General features: G+C 40.6%; 2 protein-coding genes across 2 annotated transcripts; both read right to left on the bottom strand.

Moving 5' to 3' along the window:
- Positions 1 to 317: 317 nt before the first annotated feature.
- Positions 318 to 9,001, bottom strand: LOC109902020 (cathepsin S-like). The gene is made up of 8 exons (XM_020498072.2): positions 8,849 to 9,001; positions 7,946 to 8,070; positions 7,555 to 7,677; positions 6,739 to 6,891; positions 5,212 to 5,436; positions 4,885 to 5,050; positions 4,572 to 4,674; positions 318 to 786 (listed from the first exon to the last, which is right to left on the bottom strand). Exons 2-8 carry the CDS (start codon positions 8,066 to 8,068, stop codon positions 687 to 689), a joined length of 993 nt encoding a protein of 330 aa, XP_020353661.1. The 5' UTR covers positions 8,069 to 8,070; positions 8,849 to 9,001; the 3' UTR covers positions 318 to 686.
- Positions 9,002 to 9,760: 759 nt separating this feature from the next.
- On the bottom strand, positions 9,761 to 16,611 carry ctsk (cathepsin K). Its single transcript, XM_020498073.2, has 8 exons — positions 16,450 to 16,611; positions 15,491 to 15,617; positions 14,572 to 14,694; positions 13,473 to 13,625; positions 12,428 to 12,646; positions 10,791 to 10,956; positions 10,537 to 10,645; positions 9,761 to 10,379 (listed from the first exon to the last, which is right to left on the bottom strand). Exons 2-8 carry the CDS (start codon positions 15,614 to 15,616, stop codon positions 10,280 to 10,282), a joined length of 996 nt encoding a protein of 331 aa, XP_020353662.1. The 5' UTR covers position 15,617; positions 16,450 to 16,611; the 3' UTR covers positions 9,761 to 10,279.
- Between the last annotated feature and the right edge of the window lie 1,721 nt (positions 16,612 to 18,332).

The following is an 18,332-nucleotide window of genomic DNA, read 5'->3' as shown; positions in this document are numbered from 1 at the left end:
TGAATGTGGCTAACCAACCAAAGGCTTAAAACACAACACTTTAAATGTCAATCATGGTGGGACATTTTGTAACAACTAAAGAGAATCCCTTTGAATACCTCATGTGAAATTGTTTGTTGTGATGTTGCACCAAAAAATTAAAATGACTCATTTGTAACCCAATTTAGTTTGCTGACTTCATTCACACTACATGGCAACACACATGATGTAGGTCTACATACTTGTCATTTTGACTGTGACGGAGGAAATGGAAATAAACACACATTGCACATTACAGTCACTACAGTTTGGAGGTAGAAATATGAATTAAATTCAAATCAGTTCTTTAAAAGTTATATTTATTCAATGACAAAATATACTTTAATTTAAGCAAGTAGCTTTGCACGAGCCTTGGCATGTGCGAGCTAAAACGGCTCATACGAGCAAGAGCCTAGCTCCTGTTTCTGTAGTGTGAGGCAACTTGATGTACTAGTACACCCCCTGGACAGGACGCTAGATACAGTGATAATGTAGATAATCACATTTGCCTTATACATTACTTCTAAAAACGATTTTAAAGAAGTACTGTCTATATAGACAGAAAGTGACAGAAAGTGAAATGGTAAAACAAGACTAAAACAATGGAGCTAGTAAAAATGAATTATATTCAATTAATAAAAGGGCTCCGTTTTTCCAGTTAGCAGGAGTTACATGACAGGGTAGCAGCCGTACAAGGCGATGCCACACTGGTTGTCCTTGTTGCGTGACATCCGTATATATCCCTGGTCTCCCCACGATAAGCCCCAGCTAGACAGAGGGTGAGAAAGATTTAAACATATTTCCAATGAACATCAATACTCAATAAACCTGAGGTCTTCAAGGGTTTCTTGCCCAGGGACCCCCTGCCAGGCAAACCTGGACCCAGGGACCCCCATCCTACATTAGCAACAAAATAAATCACCTGTCTTGTTTTATCACCAGCTGAATCATAATGGAAAAGATTTAATAGATAATTTTTCATTATTTTGACCTCCCCACATTATAATTGTAAGAGGAAATGTAAACTCTAACATAGCCTATTAGCAGGGTTCGAGAGTAACGGATCACATGTAAGGGATTACCAAGAAAACGGTAACTGTAATCCGTTAAATTACCAGCTAAAATATTGTAATCGGATTACAGACACTTTTGAAAAACTGGATGATTACTTCGAGGATTACTTTTAAATTCGGAAAGGAGGTTTGCGAAAAAAAATCTTTGACACTCTGTTTTCTCAATGACATTCAAATCAGCATTGAAGAAAGGCGCAAATTTAAATTTGTTCCATCTGAGCGAGTCTGACCACAAGTCAGAGACCCCTATGATGACTCACAAAATGGGTTTGATGGATCGTGGGAAAAGAGCAGGAATAGTTTTTTTTAGGCCACAGTCCAAGCTATGTCTTCCAATGGTACGACTTCTGTTGGCATCCAAAGATTATCCAACTTGAATAAACGCTTGGAGGTAAGGATGACAGCAGTGGTGTAGTCTACGGCGATACGGATATCACTTATTATTGATATCTACATAGCGCATTGACGTGAACCACACTGCTGCTCTCTCATTTAGCTATTTGCGCCTTGCGGATTGTGTTTGTTGTGGATGGCTGTTCACATATCTAAATGTGTATTTGAACCCAATAATGGTTGAATTCAAGAAGTTTAAGCTGTCTATCAATCATTCTTTTTGAAACCAGTGGACAGCCAGTGAGAAATGCGCTCATGTAACAGCTGCACAGTGCATATCCAAGCCTAAGGAATAAAAGTGGGGCTTGTATTGCTCAATCTAATTCATGCTGATAATACAATTAAATCCATAGGCTTAATGGACACGTTCCAACTCGCACACTTTTGATAGACTTAAAGGGGCAATCTGTAGTTGCTACATCCATTTGTGGATTTATAAATTCTCTCTATATATATACATATATATACATTTATTCTTGAAGAATACAACTTATAAATGCCTCATGAGTATAGTTCAACTGTCACACTCCATGAGAACCCAAAATATAAGCTTGTTTTACTCCAATGTTTGTAAACATTGTAAATGTAAACACACAAGGTATAGACTCATAACATGGTTAAAATAATAATTGTGATATCATGGATAGTCAGTCCTTGCATCCGTAGCTCTGTCTATGAATCTGAGAGTGGTTACATTTCTCCAGGCCCATCCCTCAGCTTTTTACCAAAACAGAGGCGGGGCGTCCGTTTTGTTATTGTTTCATCTGTGGATTTGCCCATTAAACAGCTGCATACTATCAAGATATCAAAGTGTCACCAACAAAAAGGTAAACAATAGGCCTGTAGCAAATACAGCATATGGCATTTAATTTTCACATATAAATAGCACTTTCCAGTAGTGCTCAAAGCATGACATTCCATGAGCGCAGAATTTACTTTTCAACTCAAATCAATGAGCCTAATCAGTCCTCCATGACAACAAAATCATAAACAACAGAGTAAGGCTGTCCTTAGTTTTGGGGTTATGCTCAGGTAAAACAATTAGGCTAATCTATACTGTCACGAGTCCGACGGAGGGTGGTTTCCCTTCCCGGTCGGGTGGCGCTCGGCGGTTGTCGTCACCGGCCTATTAGCTGCCACTGATTGTCTTTCCTCCCCCTCCTTGTATGTTTATTGGTAGCACCTGTTTGTGATGATTAGTTTGTCTTTATTAGACAGCCGGCCCGCCTGGTTGTTGTGCGGGATTATGCATTGTAACCTTCGGCTCTGTAGTAGAGGAACGTGTTAGTTCCTGGTCGTGTATTTTTCAGTAGTCATTTTTCATTCCCTGTGTTTTGGGGCCGTTATTATTGTGAGCACCCTGTGGTGCGTTGGTGCAATTAAAGAGCACAGCATTGTACTCTCTGTCTCCTGCATTTGACTCCCCACCCACGACAAGTATATTACATATACTTACATATTTCCAAGTCCTATTCTTGAAGATCAAGGGGTATAACATTTTTTGTAATGACTGGAATTCTGACAGACTTTGGTTTTTAATGTAAAGATATAATTTAATGGTATTATTATATGTAGTAGAAAGTGATGGGTTAGAAGAAGCCTACATAACCAACCCATAGAGTAAAATGTAACATCGATATATGGCCAGCTATGTAAACCTTAACATTGATTTATCCTGCAATAGATGTGGTTCAATTGGTAACATACATTTTAGTATTTTAAGAGGAAAGTAATCTAAAAGTAACTGAATGTAAGCAGATTACATTGCTCAGTTTGGGTAATCCAAAAGTTATGCTACTGGTTACTGATTACAATTTTGCACAGGTAACTAATAACTGGTATGGATTACATTTAGAAAGTAACCTACCCAACACTGCCAATTAGCTAGAAAGGTAACTCCAAACACATTTCCGCTAAGAGCAGCTATTTAGCTGTTAAACAAAGGTTAGCCAGCCATGTATGTCCAAATCAAGAAAGTTTCCCAGCAGCTAGCTGACTCAACTCCATCGTGAAGGAAGTTTATGATAAAGTTTATGATAAACAGAGGATAAACATTGGTAGGTACAAGGTAAACGTTTCTTAATTTACATTTTTTTAAGTATTGACCTTGGGCAAATCAATGTAGAGCTTATATTCCACAAAGCCTGGTCTCTGCTCAACTCCGTTGGTGGAGTTTATCAGAAACCACCTTCACCGCGGAGTTGAGTTTAGTCAGCTAACCAGCAGCCTGTGGCACGTGCCGCACTGGTAGCCTATTCGCTGACGCTTTTTCAAAGCCTATGTTAGATACTCCAGTGAGTGTAATTGGCTCCAATCAGTGTAATTTGCTCAATATTAGGAGTTAAGAGATCAAATTTACATTATTATACCGAACAAAAATATAAGACAAACGGAGGTCACACCAGATACTGACTGGTTTTCTGATCCACGCCCATACCTTTTTTTAAAGATATCAGTGATCAACATATGCCTATCTGTATTCCCAGTCATGTGACATTCATAGATCAGGGCCTAATGAATTTATTTAAATTGACTGATTTCCTGATATGAACTGTAACGCAGTAAAATCTTAGAAATTTTAGCATGTTGTTTTTATAGATGTTTTTAGTGTAGAAAGAAGATATTCTCCTGTTTTCTACAGTAGGTATGTTGTTTATTCTGTTGTTGCTAGAGATATTCATAAAAACATTGGGGGAAAAAATAATATTACAATTATTATTATTTTGGCAGACCCCCTGCAGTACCCCTAAGGGGCCGCAGACCCCCAGCTGAATAACCCCACAATAAACAATAGCATTAAATCCCAAACTACCAAGGTTCATTTGTCTAAAGCCCAATTTGAGTTTCACTTTCTCTTTTGACTTCCATTTTTACCCTTCACCATGGTCCTGTTTGTCAGAATAAAACAAAGGAGCAGACGGAGGTTTGAAAAGGGGAATCTAGTTGAATACAAGTCCACTTGGAGGATCTTTTCATCTCAGCTCTGAACAGTAGCCCTGTTTGACTAAATATCTAGATACAGAACAACAGAAGAGCAGATGGAGCTTTGAAAATGGAAACTCTGAGTGAAGTTCTAAATCCCCTTACCTGTTCTTCACCAGCCAGTAATCCTGCCCGCCCAGGGTACCGTATCCCACAGCAAGGACAGCATGGTTTGTCTTCTTTGTGCAAGTTGGATCATTGTAAACTCCTACAATTATACATGGGTTGGACCATGACAAGTCTAACCTCAATATATATGCATTTCTCCACAAGTCAAAGCCGAACGGTTGACCATAAAGTGGACACACAATAAAATCCACATAGTTTCAGATTGAGATATACATGACCAATGTCAAGACCATACTGTCCTTAAAATGTATAAACATGACCCAAGAAGTTGAAATTAAGTTTTCCGTACCTCTGCGGTAGAAGGCAAAATTAGGTCGGGTGGAATCAATGCCGACAGAGATAGGTCCGATGATGGCCAGTGCTTCTTTCAGAACCCCCTCATCCCCCTCAGGCAGAAAGCTGTATCTGGAACAGTTTGCAGCACCCTGAGCAGGGTTGTAGCCACACTGTTGTTGCTAACAGGGGAGACAAGACAACAAAGGGGTCAGATACTACTGCACAAGGCTAATGTGGTGTGGGAAATAAGCTACAACCAGCTAGTTACTGCAGCTACTTACCAAGGGCAGCTGACCCCAGCTACACACTATTAATACTGTTAATACTCGTTTATCCTCACCACTCCCTTGTAGGGGTAGGATTCGTCAGAGGCAATGCCCTGGTTGTCGATGACATACTGAAAGGCCTTGGTCATGAAGCCACCGTGGCAGCCCTGATTGCCGTATTTGGTGGAGCAGTCCAACAGGTTCTGGGGGCTGAGATCTACCAGTTCACCTGTGGTCTTCATCAGCTGGCCCTCCAGGGCCCCGACAGAGCTGAATGCCCAGCAGGAGCCACAGGAGCCCTATGGACAAGACAATTGTTAGGGAAGCAATCCACATCTAATACCTGGATAAAGTTGATTTGAGAGTCCTATTAGTTGACCTGTTTTTTTTACTGTACTGTTTCATTACTATTACATCTACAAGAAATAATGTGGTGGCAATGGTTTCTGAAACATTCAATAAAACAAAAAGGGGGAAAAAAGTGAAATATAATTCACAAGTAGGTTTCAAATAGTGCTCAGCGGTATTACTATGTAATACAGAAACATTTTACTGGCACAATAAAGTGTAACGGAAATGTTTGTGTCACATGCAGTGCTTGTCACTCAGTGGTTTTAAACTTGCACACCCTAGCACTTAAGCCGACGACTTCCTCACAAAAAAAATGAAATAATGAAATGACTGAGAACAAGGAAGAGGCCTTACAGTAAACAAACAGAGGAAGTACGACCTGAAAAGAGACAGCTCTGTGTTTTAACATCCTGATATCCGTTATTCTACTGTAACAACAACTTTAATTCATCCCAAGGATATTTACCAATAGTTAAAAAAGAGAATACATATAATGTATGATATACATACAACAGTACAATGTACACAATGTATTTTATTTATTTATTATTTATCCCCATTAGCTGTATGGGTGGTTTTGTGAAATAATAATATAGCAAAACAGAATCATTAAAAGCTTAAAAGAAACCTATAATTACACCTATATAGCATGAGAAAAGTCAATATACCAAAGAAATAGACACACATTGTAATCCAGATGTATGCCTGGATAAGAAGGGTCATAATCAATATAATGAATATACTTATGACTGCAGCTTGGTGTGGGTTGAAATGATTTTTTAACCAAACAGTCACAATTGCACCACCAATATAATCAAGCCCACCCGCAGGAAGGAATTTAGAGTGGGAAACCAAAGTGGCATGAAGCCAAAATGAGCTGATTATTAACATAAAGGGGAAGAACTATAAGATATATGTCAACTTGAAAATGTATAAAGGAATGTGCTGAGACTGGGGAAGGCAGTTGCTCCATGGACCAGCTCAGCTTGTTACTTTGTAATAATGTCTATTTGAATTCACAAGTTCCGGTATCTGAGAGATATTATTGAAACAATATTTCTACGATAGCCGACGCCATTGGCGACAGCTAGTCTTACTGGGGCCCGACACATAGCGAAAAAGACATTATAGCCAAAGACATTACAGTTTACCAACATTAACATGTAGTGTTTGTGCATCTATCAGTTACACATACATGTCAGTATATAAAGGAGCAGGCACAAACTGCACTGATAGCTGTTCATCATTACCTGCATTTTGACTCCAGTGACATAGCCCTCCTCTCTCCAGTCAATGGTATCAGGTATGGGGGCACCGGAGGATCCTACAAATGCAGAGGGCTCCCTCTTGAGGTCAGCAGGAACACGCAATGAGGCAAAAGACTGGACAATCTCCTCCTGGGTCTGAAAATGGTTGACAAGAGAGGCAACACGTCAACCAGACTGAGCATTTAAAGAGCACTTACTTTAATCAGTATAATAAAGCCATCCCATGAACCCAAGGCTACATCAACTGGAGGAAGAAACACGTTGAAACAGGATAACAAATACATTTAAAGGCACATACTGTAGTGCAATGGGATGATACTTTTACTTGTGTATTTACAGAAAACAAATCAGATGCGTACTCATGAAAGGGTACATCCACTTGTTATACATACTAGAGGAATAAGGAAGTATATTTGCAGTCATGCTCATTAATCACTAAGATTAGGAAGGAATGCATGCACTGTCTTGTCTTCAGGAAAGCAGTTTAAGCAACATTTCAAGAGCTATTAGCCAAGAAAATCAAACACCGGAAAACAACCACAAAGGAACTCAACAAAATAAATAGTAATGTAGGTCAAAATCTAAATGTTTGAATCTTCCTTCATGTAAACCAGGCTGACTGCATTACCTACTGAAAGCATCAAATATTCTGCATATGTTTTTTTGGAAGCACTATCCATACAAGCACTATCAAAATTGTATGGAATCAGGCCAAGGTAGGTGCTAAGTTTACTAACAACTTCAGATATCAGAGTTCCAAATTGTCCCTTGGCATTTTCAGTGATCTGAGGCCCTCACCATGTCCCCCATGTGATTCATGCCCAGGTCATAGGTGTGCATGTCCATGGATGCCTCAAGGTTGTGGAGGCTGATCAGCTGAAGATTCTTCTCCCAGACCTCCCTTCGGCCCAGCTCCTCAACCTACACGGTATCCACACACACACACACACACAGGGGTAGAAAAATCTCAGTCTATGACTTGTAAAACAGTACACTTTCAAATATGTAAACCACACAGGTTGAATCACAATGCATTCAGTGATAGCTAGTTATATGTAAGAAATGTATGTGGGAAAGGTGGTGGTACTTTCAACCTATGCAGCAAACAGAACCTGTCTAAATGCCACTATAGTAGCAGCTTGGCCTTATCCTCGCCAAAACATCTGACAGTGATGCTGGTTCATCTCACCTCAGTCTGGTAGTTCTTGTCATGTGTCTTCTTCCACATCTGCCAGTGCTGTTCCAGCATCGGGTCAAACAGGGCAACTGCTGTGCCACATAGCACAGCGAGCAGCAGGCTCCACAACATCATGCCTGCACAGAAGATAGACAAGTGTTATACAACCAGGAGGCAATTATATTGTAGTATTTCATTGTGTATCCAAATAAGGAATTAATAGTGTGTGTGCGGCTCAATTACGTCAACAACTGTAGCCTATACACAATGACTCTGCATGTCACAAGACCAACCATCAACGGTTATTGAAACCGTTCCGCTAGCAAACTGTTGATCAAGAGTCTTTAAACGCTGATCAAATAAATAACTCCATCACTCAGATTCTACAAAAACGTTGCATATAGAAAGATGTTTATGGCCTATTCAATAGGAAGCTTCAGTGCTCAAGATTAGGCTATCTGTTAACCCATCTCTACTGCGTAAAAGAAAGCCCCAAAACGGGTCAAATGATCTAATTTCATAAAAAATAAGAATATTGTGTCGTTGGGTAGGCATATTATTTAGTTAAATAAGTATCTCAGTAGGTTTGCCACTAGGCTATCAGTAGAAATCATCTAGTTTATGAAACTGTACAACTAATTAATGTTGATGTCGTCCAAGTTACAAAAAAGGTTGTAATGAAAAGAGGAATTTGACAATTTCACGAAAGGAAGAAAACACAAATGCATGAATGGTTATAAGCAAGTAATGTTACACTGACAAATTAAAAACGAATGTAAAGCGAATGCTTTATCAAAATGTTTTAAAATAAGGGCAAGTTAAAACCAAATTCCTAATTAAAACGAGTCTAGCTAACTACATTATGAACTTGAAATAGTCTTATCTGCCTCGACTGAAAACGGAGAAACGTTTTACCTTGTAAAACTCGGTTGCACCTGATGATGACTTCAGAGGAGAGCAAGGCGCGTCAATTGATTTCAGTGGGATCTGTTTTCCTGCTTGATATTTATTTGTGCAAGTCATGTGGTAGAACTTCCTCACTGACCATTTCTAATGTGTCATCTATAAATGTCTATGTTGACCATGCTAAAATACTATTTCTCATTGCATTTAAAAAAAACAATATTATAGACCCCTTAATTATAATGTGTATGACTTCTAGGGGGAAAATATATATATACTGACTATTAGCCAGCCCACTGTTCTTAAATATCTGTTCAAATATATAAACAACTCGGGTTAAGTGATTTGCTTGGGGGCACATCTACAAATGTTTCACCTAGTTGGCATAGGGATTCAAACCAGCAACCTTTTGGTTACCGGCCCATTGCTCTTAACAGTAGGCTACCTGCCAAACTCTGTTTTAAACATTGCCATCAGTGTATGTATAAACATTACATTCAATCATCACTACATTAACTATACAAGAGCTTTCATTTGATTTTTAAGACTAGATAACCGGAAGTCTGTTATTTGAGAGGTGTGAGTCTGAGGCAGGAAGAGGCGTTACTGGTATGAAACTGGTATGTGACATTTTCACCTGTTTATTCTCTCATTGTCTCTCTATCTCATGACCTCAAGAAGGCTTCTTATCAGTACTGCATTCATCATCATCATCAGATTGAACAGTCAACACATGTACATGTATACTTCCTTCATATTGTTGTGTGTGTATACATACAGCACTGCAATAAGGTACACTGAATGATTGTTCATTTGAGATACTTAACATCGCTGAAAAACCTCAGGAACCTTAATCTTCCTTTTTCTGTTGGTCTTTCTTTCACATCTCTTCCCTTCAATGGGGAAATGTACAGGCACATACACTCACATTTCAAATTAATCAACTTTTATTCCATTTCATAGAAAGCAATGTTACAATTCAATCATCAGATTTTGGTGTAAAAGTGCTGAACAATAAAATAAAAGTCAACATCATTCAAAGAAAAACCCACCGGGAGCAATCTTGATCGACACACACTTACATTTACTAAGTTTAACACCTTTTTGCATTGACAGGAAAGTGAGACAAAACTCCCATTGCACAGCAATGTTACCTGACCTGACACACTGAATACAACCTATGCAAAGTGCTGTGCACTACACAGATTCCTCATCACAATCATAGTTGTTCCACTGTAGATCAGACTACAATTGAAGTCTGGCAGTTTGAAGATATAACAGTAAGACTTGAGTAGGTTGCAAAAAAAAACTCTGGGATACCCAAACTTCCAGACTATATGAATGTGCTATTCCAGAAACATAGTGTTATTTTCTGTATCGTGTGTAGTCATTGCTATGTGGTTTGGCTTCCCTGCCTCCATGGTGCACTCCGCCGCTTGGTGTTCACATGATGGGGTAACTGGCCAGGTTGGCAATGCCACATGCATTCCCGCGGTTACGTGCCATCATGATGTAGCCCTGTTTGCCCCAGCTCTCGCTCCAGCTGTTAGAGAGGGGGGAGAGCGAGAGAGAGAGAGAGAGAGAGAGAGAGAGAGAGGATAAAGAGGATAAATCGTGGTTTTGAAAAAATACATTTCAAGTCAACCGTGTGTAACGTATTACCTGATGCCATTGAATAAGCCCAGTGCATTGTGACCCACCTGTTCTTGACGATCCAGAATTTCACGCCCTTGGCAGTTTGTCCATAGCCCACTGCAAGCACGGCGTGGTTGATGTCATCCTTGTTGCAGTTGGGGTCGTAGTACACACCTGAGTAAATTACAGTGTAAAGGAATGAGCTTCAATAAGCTTTAAGAGAAGTGCTTTAGGAGTCTACTGGCATGTGTCATGTGTTAGACCACTACACGTGGTTGATTATTCTATCCATGGTACTTGGAGGCAGAATGTCACTCACCTCTCTGGTAGAATTGGAAGGTGGAGAGGGTGGCATCAATGCCCACAGCCACAGGCCCCACTTTGACTACAGCCTTGGTCAGTGCCCACTCGTCTCCCTCAGGGATCTCCTTGAACCCGCGACACTGAGCACCCATGCCAGACGCGTTGTAGGCACACTGCTCATCCTGTAGACAGAGTGGTAGACATGGATTGGTTTATTTATGATTCCGATTCCGATCGCTTAATGGGCACATGTACAGGATTGCAGGGGTGATTGCAGGGTAGAGTGAACATCTTAGGCTTCGAGCTCCAACATGCAGGACTAAGTGAAATAAAATGATGAAAATGGTAATAAAAACAATAGAAATAGAAATAGCACTATATACATAATAACAACTGTGGCAGTGGTGAATAAATACATGGTCATTGGGGTGGAGGCAGAGTAAAGACTGTTGGGGGGGTGGGGTAGAATGACCATAGGGGGAGCAGCAGCATGATCATTGAGTGGAATCAAAACCAAAAAGTAATAATAAACATATTAACAACTGCAACAGTGATGAATGTTGGGGTGGGGGCAGAGTAAAATCTACTGGGGGGTGGGGGAACAGCAGGAGAAAGAATGTCCATAGGGAGAGTAGCAGGTAAGATAAGTGAGAGTTGAAGATGTGGGGGGATGTCCATTTGCGGGGAGTAGCGGGGGGATGTCCATAGGGGGAGCAGATAGCTGACTAGTGGTGGCTGTTCAGCAGCCTGATGGACTGAGGGTAGAAACTATAGGCCAGTCTTTCAGTTTTTGCCATGATGCTCCTGTATTGCTCGCGTCTGAGTGATTGAAGCGGGGAGAACAGGGCATGGTTTGGATGGCTGGGATCCCCAATGATCTTCTTGGCTTTCCTGTGACACCTGGTGTTCTAGATGTCCTGTAGGGCAGGCAGTGTGCACCCAATGGTGCGTTCGGCTGTACGTAATTGCCGTACCAGGCTGTGATGCAACCCGACAGTACGCTCTCGACGGTGCTTCTGTAGAACACTGTGAGGGCCCTCGGGGACATGCCAAATTTCTTCAGCATCCTGAGGTTGAAGAGTCGCTGCCTTCTTCACTACGGTGTCCGTGTGGTTAGACCATTTCAGCTTCTCTGAGACGGCCATCTCCACAGCAGACCGTCTCCACGGCGGCCCCGTTGATGGGGATGGGGGCGTGTCCAGCCTGGTTCCTCCTGAAGTCCACAATCAGCTCCTTTGTTTTGCTAACGTTGAGGGAGAGGTTGTTTACCTGGCACCACGCAGTCAGAGTGCCTATATCCTCCCTGTAGGCTGTCTCGTCGTTGTTGGTGATCAGGCTTACTGACTTTCCACTATAGCTGGTCTTGGTACTATGTTGCTACTGTACATTTCTAGCAAATTACTAATAACTTTCATAGCACCTTGGTAGTGGTGTGTTCTGTATATCCCAGGAAAATGTGGACAACTACAGAAGTGGTTACATACAAGCAAAGCACTAAACAATATGGAAGTGAGCAAAGTGCTTGTGTTGTTTGTAGTTCGGCCATTGGAGAATTACATAAGACCATGGATGTAAAACAGCTGTTTTAGTTTGGCGAACAAACTAAAACGACAGTCACATTCTGTTTCAATGTCAGCCAAACCATGCCCCTACCTGGCCAAGGTAAGGGTATGTCTCCTCTGTGTCGATGCCTCCGTTTTCCTCAACGTATTCGAAGGCGTTGGTCATGTAGCCTCCACCACAGCCATTGTTCTCAGTGACACAGTCCACCAGGTTCTGGGGGCTGAGGTCTATCAGTTTGCCTGTGGTCTTTGCCAGCTGGCCCTCCAGGGCCCCAGCAGAGCTGAAGGCCCAGCATGAGCCACAGGAGAGCTGAGAAAGAGAGGACATAAGCATTTACATTAGGGTCACGGCTGCCTTCTCCAATTTGTCCATCAGGTGGTGCACTTTGACAGAGAGTCAAAGGCCCTGATTGAAAAAAATCTTTCAGAGGGTTTCAGCAAATAATGTTTTTTTCGTCTGCCCTCAGAACGTCTGTAGTTATCATATTCACCACTAGAGGGTAGACATACTGCACTCACACCTCACTATCACATCCCTCCTGAACCTGACAGCTCTTTGTTGATACCACAGACTATTAGTGCTCATGTAAAGTGACCTAATGTTCATTAATGGTATAAATCTAGGGCTAATCTCCTAGTGTTCCCTGGTAGCAAAGATGTACTCCATATTTCAGCCTGGGTACTTAATGTACCACTTAACTAAATACCATGTTGACATGAATAATAAATAATGCCTTAGTGTCCAATTAGATCATAATGAGTAATTACCTTTCATAATCAAACATTCTTTACTTGTCTAAGTCAATTAGACAAACCATGGGTTTTTATTGTCCTAGACAGGTTACGTGACTGTACTGTAACTGTGATCATTTGCTACCTCAAGAAAACAAAGAGGCCTGACTAAACTGACTGAAAGCAAGGAGGAATATGAAATCAGTTCTTTATAACCCAGTGTTTCCCCTAGACATTTTCAGATGGCACCCCGCCTAGACTGTTGCTCTCTACCTAAAACCATTATTTTGGCCTCAATTAAGCTTGTTTGAACATTTTGGCGCAATTAATCTAGGAAATAAGAAATACATCTAGGGGAAACAGTGGACTTGAGTGACAGCTCGTTGTTGTTCGCATCCTCTAACCTGGTTCTTGACTGGGGTCACCATGCCCTTCTTGCGGTAGTCGATGGACCTGGGGAGCTTCCCCACATTGTTGTCAGGGATCCAGGTGTTGCTACGGTCCCTGTTCATGGGCACCTGGAGGCCAGTCAGCTTCTCAACTATCTCCTCTGACGTCTGAGGAGAGGGATGCGGATGAGGATGAGGATGCATGCACAGCAATAGACTATGAACCATTTACCCACTATGAGTAGGGACAAGTGGTTCCATGTTTATAGTCCAGCAGTTATCATATTAAAAAAGCAATGGCTTATTAATCCCATTGGAGATCATGAAATAAAAAATTAAATAAAAACGGACACAATTTACATAATTTTAAACCCATCATGCCCTGATACCGTACGAGTGCTAAAACATGTTAGGTTACTGCTAGTCTCTGTGAAACTTTAAGTACTATACATCCTTGTTTTATTTACAGAACATCTCAACATAGAAGTGAAACTGACATTCAGATGAACTGATCTCTGTGTACTCCGATGGATAAGAAATGGACAAGGCATTAATGAGTGGCATAGAAGCCAAGCAGTAAAAGTCAAGCTGCTATATATCAGGTTGTTTTTCCCTGCCGTTTTAATCTACAGCCCGTTCAGGGATTTCAAGTCTCACACTAACACAGTCATCACTCATGACCCAACCTGACATGCAAGTCACGGCTAGGGGTAGATTTAATGTTCACTAACCTAACAACCTCCATTTGAATCAGTAAGCCATTGAGTGAGTAAAAACACAGATGGCTGTGCTCTGCATCAGCTAAAAGCCACTACTCTGTTCTGTGCTTGATCTTGTTTGTGAAATAAAACCATAACTACAACTTGAGGGACATTCCCCTATTTGAAACACATACCCAAAATGATAAGCCTTGGACAGTAGGGAGACAATGGTTAGAAAGGATAACTGAGGACAGCAAACACAAAATAGTTTCCCTCTGACATATCATTCCAGACGTATGTTTTCACACGGAGTTACATAGACCCTTTTTAGACCCTCCCATTTTTTGTACTTTTTCTCCATGTACGCAACAACAACAAAAAACACCCATAGAGGATGTGGCTCACTAACTCACCATGTCTCCCAGGTGGTTCATGCCCAGCTCGTACGAGTGAATGCCCAGAGCGGCCTCCTCATTGTGGGCTTCGATCAGACGCATGTTCTTCTCCCAGATGGTTCTACGGATCGCCTCCTCCCCCTACCATGAAAACATCCACAAAACACGAGTATCAATCATACAGCTGGCCATTCGTGTGTTCTTTGGTCCCTGTGCTCACAGTCTCCACAGTGCAACTGAACTGGTTCAAAGAGACACAAAATGGTGGAGGTGAAAGGTAGTTAGGAAAATATTTATTGTCAACTCTTTAACAGTGCCATCGATCACTCATTACAGTGTGTGAGGAATGATGCTTCAAAGCTGGATGTAGTAGGGGGAAAAGTGCTGTCTTGTGTTTTCTGCTGAGGAATGTGCTGACCGTAAATTGTGGGGGACACACATCCTGAAGCAGTGAGGCCCAAACATTGTCTTGTAAGGTCAAGTTAGCTTATAGCACTGAAATACTTGTGTTCCTAACAGCTTGGCTGATAACTCTTTACTGTAAAAACAAGATAGTTGAAATTCTGAACGGAAGATTTAGTTCTCATGTTTCCTGCTTTTCTTGCTTGCAAGGTATAATAACAAAACATTTCAAGGGACAACAACACATACAGAAGTTTTCCACAATATTTTGTAAACTATTGACTTAAAGACAACAGTGTTCTCATACGTATAAGTGACTATATTATAACTAATGTCATGATGAAGAATGGCTTTGATATTCAAAAGCATTTTCACTGTCAAAGCAAATAAGAAACATCATGAGTATTTGTTATCCAAGGCTGAGGTAATCGTTCTGTAATTACCAACCTTTAGAGGAACAGGCAGAATTTAAACAAAAACCACTGCATAAATGTGAGGAGTAGGTAGCCAGGCAGCCAGAAAGACGGACACTCACCAGGCCGTTGTACTCTCTCAGGTGGGTGGTCTTCCAGGAGTCCCACTGTACTTCCAGTGACATCTCGTTCAGGGGATGGGCTAGGACTGAGCCCAAGAGCAGCAGTACACAACCACACAGCAGCATTCTGAGAAAAGACAAAAGGGCTACTTTAGTTCTTGATGTATACATATTACATTGATAAATACAATTAGATAATTGCATTATGCATTATATTTCTACATTTCAATATTGTGGCAGCACCTAAGAGTCTAGACAAACCCAAGGAAGGGCACTAATTACAGTACAAATACAGAAATGGTTGTTGACTTTCATACTGACAACGTAACATCCATAAGAGAGGTGAAGTACATTGGGCTTCAGTTCATATTTTTCTCGCTCTGCCTCATTATTAAGAGGTGTCATAACAAAAGACAGTATCTCTATGTTCTATGGGAAATTCCTCAGCTCATTCATAGGGAACTTCATGCTACTGTATAGACCTTTGCTGCACAGTAATAATAGGGTTTACTTAGGGTTTACTTCATGTTTAATATTCCCATTGTTTCATGGTGCTATAAATTAATGTAGGCTATACAGGCAATAAAGGTTTCATAGTTAACTTTAGAACTGTTTCACTTCTATGATAAATGTTTGGCTACACCATGACCAAAATGCATTCTTTGTTGCAAACAGAAAATAGTACACTTATAATCACATCACTGCTCTGCAATGTTTTAACTATAAAACAAACGAAGCCTACTATTTGTCGAAACGCAGTGATTATCAATGTTATTTTTAACAACTAATTCGATGTGGTAATTATTTTATGGAAACATAAAATCCCAAGTGAAACTGAACGTTCTAATGAACATAATTCTACCAAATGACTGCTTGAAAAAATAATGTAGACATAAAGGCAACATCAAAAGTTTGCGGATTTAAGAAATTGAAAAAAATGTGGAGTTGGCAAATTCTACCTTGATCGTAGACTTGAAGAGAAGATGTCGGATGAATTACTTTGACCAGTTGTTTCCCTACGATGAAGTATGTCACTGTGTGAGCAGTTATATAGTCTGCAGTTTGAGGAAGTGCAAAGAGAGCTCTAAATTTAGGAGGGGAAACAGTTTCCGCAAAGGGGAATTACATCTGGATTCGATCATCTAAAGGAGCCAACCAGATGATGTCAGGTGTCAAATTGCAGCGGCGTCTCTAACTTTTAAGTCAATATTTAACATTGCAATAGGCCTTTATTCGCTGTGCACATTTATCTCAGTCGCATAGGTTTATAACAAGTGTATAACGATTATTTGAATTAAAAGATGTAGGCAAGCAGTAGCCTCTAACTATTTATTTAGAAGATTCAGAAAATAAAGAAAGTGAATGATTGTGAATATATATCAAACAACAAAATATTTGTATAGTATTTATTATTTCAGAATGAGCCTACGTTGTAAATTACATAATGGTGTAATGCAAAAAAAAATACTAGGCATGCTGGTAAAATTGAGGGTATGAGCTGTGAGTGGGGTGGTGTTGTCTGGTGGTGGGGGGGATAGGCCATTTGGATAACTTTGGACCTTCACTTTGGATAGCTGACGCAAAGTTGAATTTTTCCATGTGACTCAAATCAGGGTTAAGTATAATATACAAGTCTCAAGGTGGCCTCTCTATATAGAATGTGACATACTGTCTGTAGCAAATCCCCAAAATTCTATGCTACGGTCCCCCCCTTCTGCATATGATCACCATTGCTCTGATGTTCGAACGGGTACTTCCGTGTGTTAGTCAACCCCCTGTGGTCCTGAGCCAATGTGTCAGGGCTGTGTGTATATGTAGACTGTCTCGTGATGTTAGGTACATGCAGTCAGACATGACTCTACATGCTTAAATCACCCCTTAAAAAAGAATGCATCTCGTGACATACACTCAACCATGAGCACAACACACTAAACTGCATGTTGATTACTCACACTTGTTCATGTAAAATGGGGCCCTATTCAACCCAAACTGTTCTCCTGTGCTGAATGAATGCATGTTTAAGTGGATTTCCTCAAATTTTTGCATCGTAAGAACATGTTTCTTGGTCAAATCTAGTTACCATTTTTTATAAGACATTATCATTATTTCAACATAAAACACTAGATACCAGAATAAAGATGTTTAGCTCTCTCTGTTTCAAAAGTAGAAGGTTGATGTTTAAGGTCAAGCCATGTGGAGTCTCGAGTATGAGAGTCATTCATGTGCAAGGGAGCTAGCCTGGCATTCGTCAATGACCATTTGTAATCTGTCTGATCTCTGGTATAGACTTGGGCACCTGAAGCATTTGCCCTTGGCCCTCCGGAGCTCACTGGGCAGCAGAATGAGACTTAAGCTCCTTTAAGACTCTTTCAGGCACTGTTTGATTGGGCCAGCCACTCTAGATAATGAGACCAGGACTGTCTGCATCGTTCAACCAGCAGTCCCCCTCTCAGGTCGAGAACATGTCATGGTGATGTGTTTGTGTGTGTGTGTGCGTGCGTGCATGTGCATGTGCATGTTGGTGTGTTTGTGGAGTGGGGGGCGTTGGTATTTTAGTAGGTATTTTCTGATTGACCATGTTTATGTGACAGTGCCAATACTTGAAATAACTTGAATTCCAATGGAGTGTTCACTTTGAAATTGCTAAGCAAACAAATTAAATGTGAGAAATATAGTATTCTTTCTAACAAGGATATCTACATATACAGTACCAGTCAAAGTTTGGACACACCTACTCATTCAAGGGTTTCTCTTTCTTTTTACTATTTTATACATTGTAGAATAATAGTGAAGACATCAAAACGATTAAATGACCCACATGGATTCATGTAGTAACCCAAAA

Source organism: Oncorhynchus kisutch, linkage group LG13 (assembly GCF_002021735.2).
Source record: "Oncorhynchus kisutch isolate 150728-3 linkage group LG13, Okis_V2, whole genome shotgun sequence".
Classification (NCBI taxonomy): Eukaryota; Metazoa; Chordata; class Actinopteri; order Salmoniformes; family Salmonidae; genus Oncorhynchus; species Oncorhynchus kisutch.
This window is presented reverse-complemented; position numbering and strand designations above follow the sequence as displayed.

What these genes read in the sequence shown, in the direction of transcription:
- LOC109902020 (XM_020498072.2), bottom strand. Translation starts at nt 8,068, where the DNA reads ATGATGTTGTGGAGCCTGCTGCTCGCTGTGCTATGTGGCACAGCAGTT. An exon ending in TCACTGGAGTCAAAATGCAG is followed by an intron (nt 5,437 to 6,738) that starts GTAATGATGAAC and finishes TCTTGTCCATAG; the next exon opens with GGCTCCTGTGGCTCCTGCTG. An exon ending in TACTGGCTGGTGAAGAACAG is followed by an intron (nt 787 to 4,571) that starts GTAAGGGGATTT and finishes CCCTCTGTCTAG; the next exon opens with CTGGGGCTTATCGTGGGGAG.
- ctsk (XM_020498073.2), bottom strand. Translation starts at nt 15,616, where the DNA reads ATGCTGCTGTGTGGTTGTGTACTGCTGCTCTTGGGCTCAGTCCTAGCC. An exon ending in TGAGAGAGTACAACGGCCTG is followed by an intron (nt 14,695 to 15,490) that starts GTGAGTGTCCGT and finishes TTTTCATGGTAG; the next exon opens with GGGGAGGAGGCGATCCGTAG. An exon ending in TGAACCACCTGGGAGACATG is followed by an intron (nt 13,626 to 14,571) that starts GTGAGTTAGTGA and finishes CCCTCTCCTCAG; the next exon opens with ACGTCAGAGGAGATAGTTGA.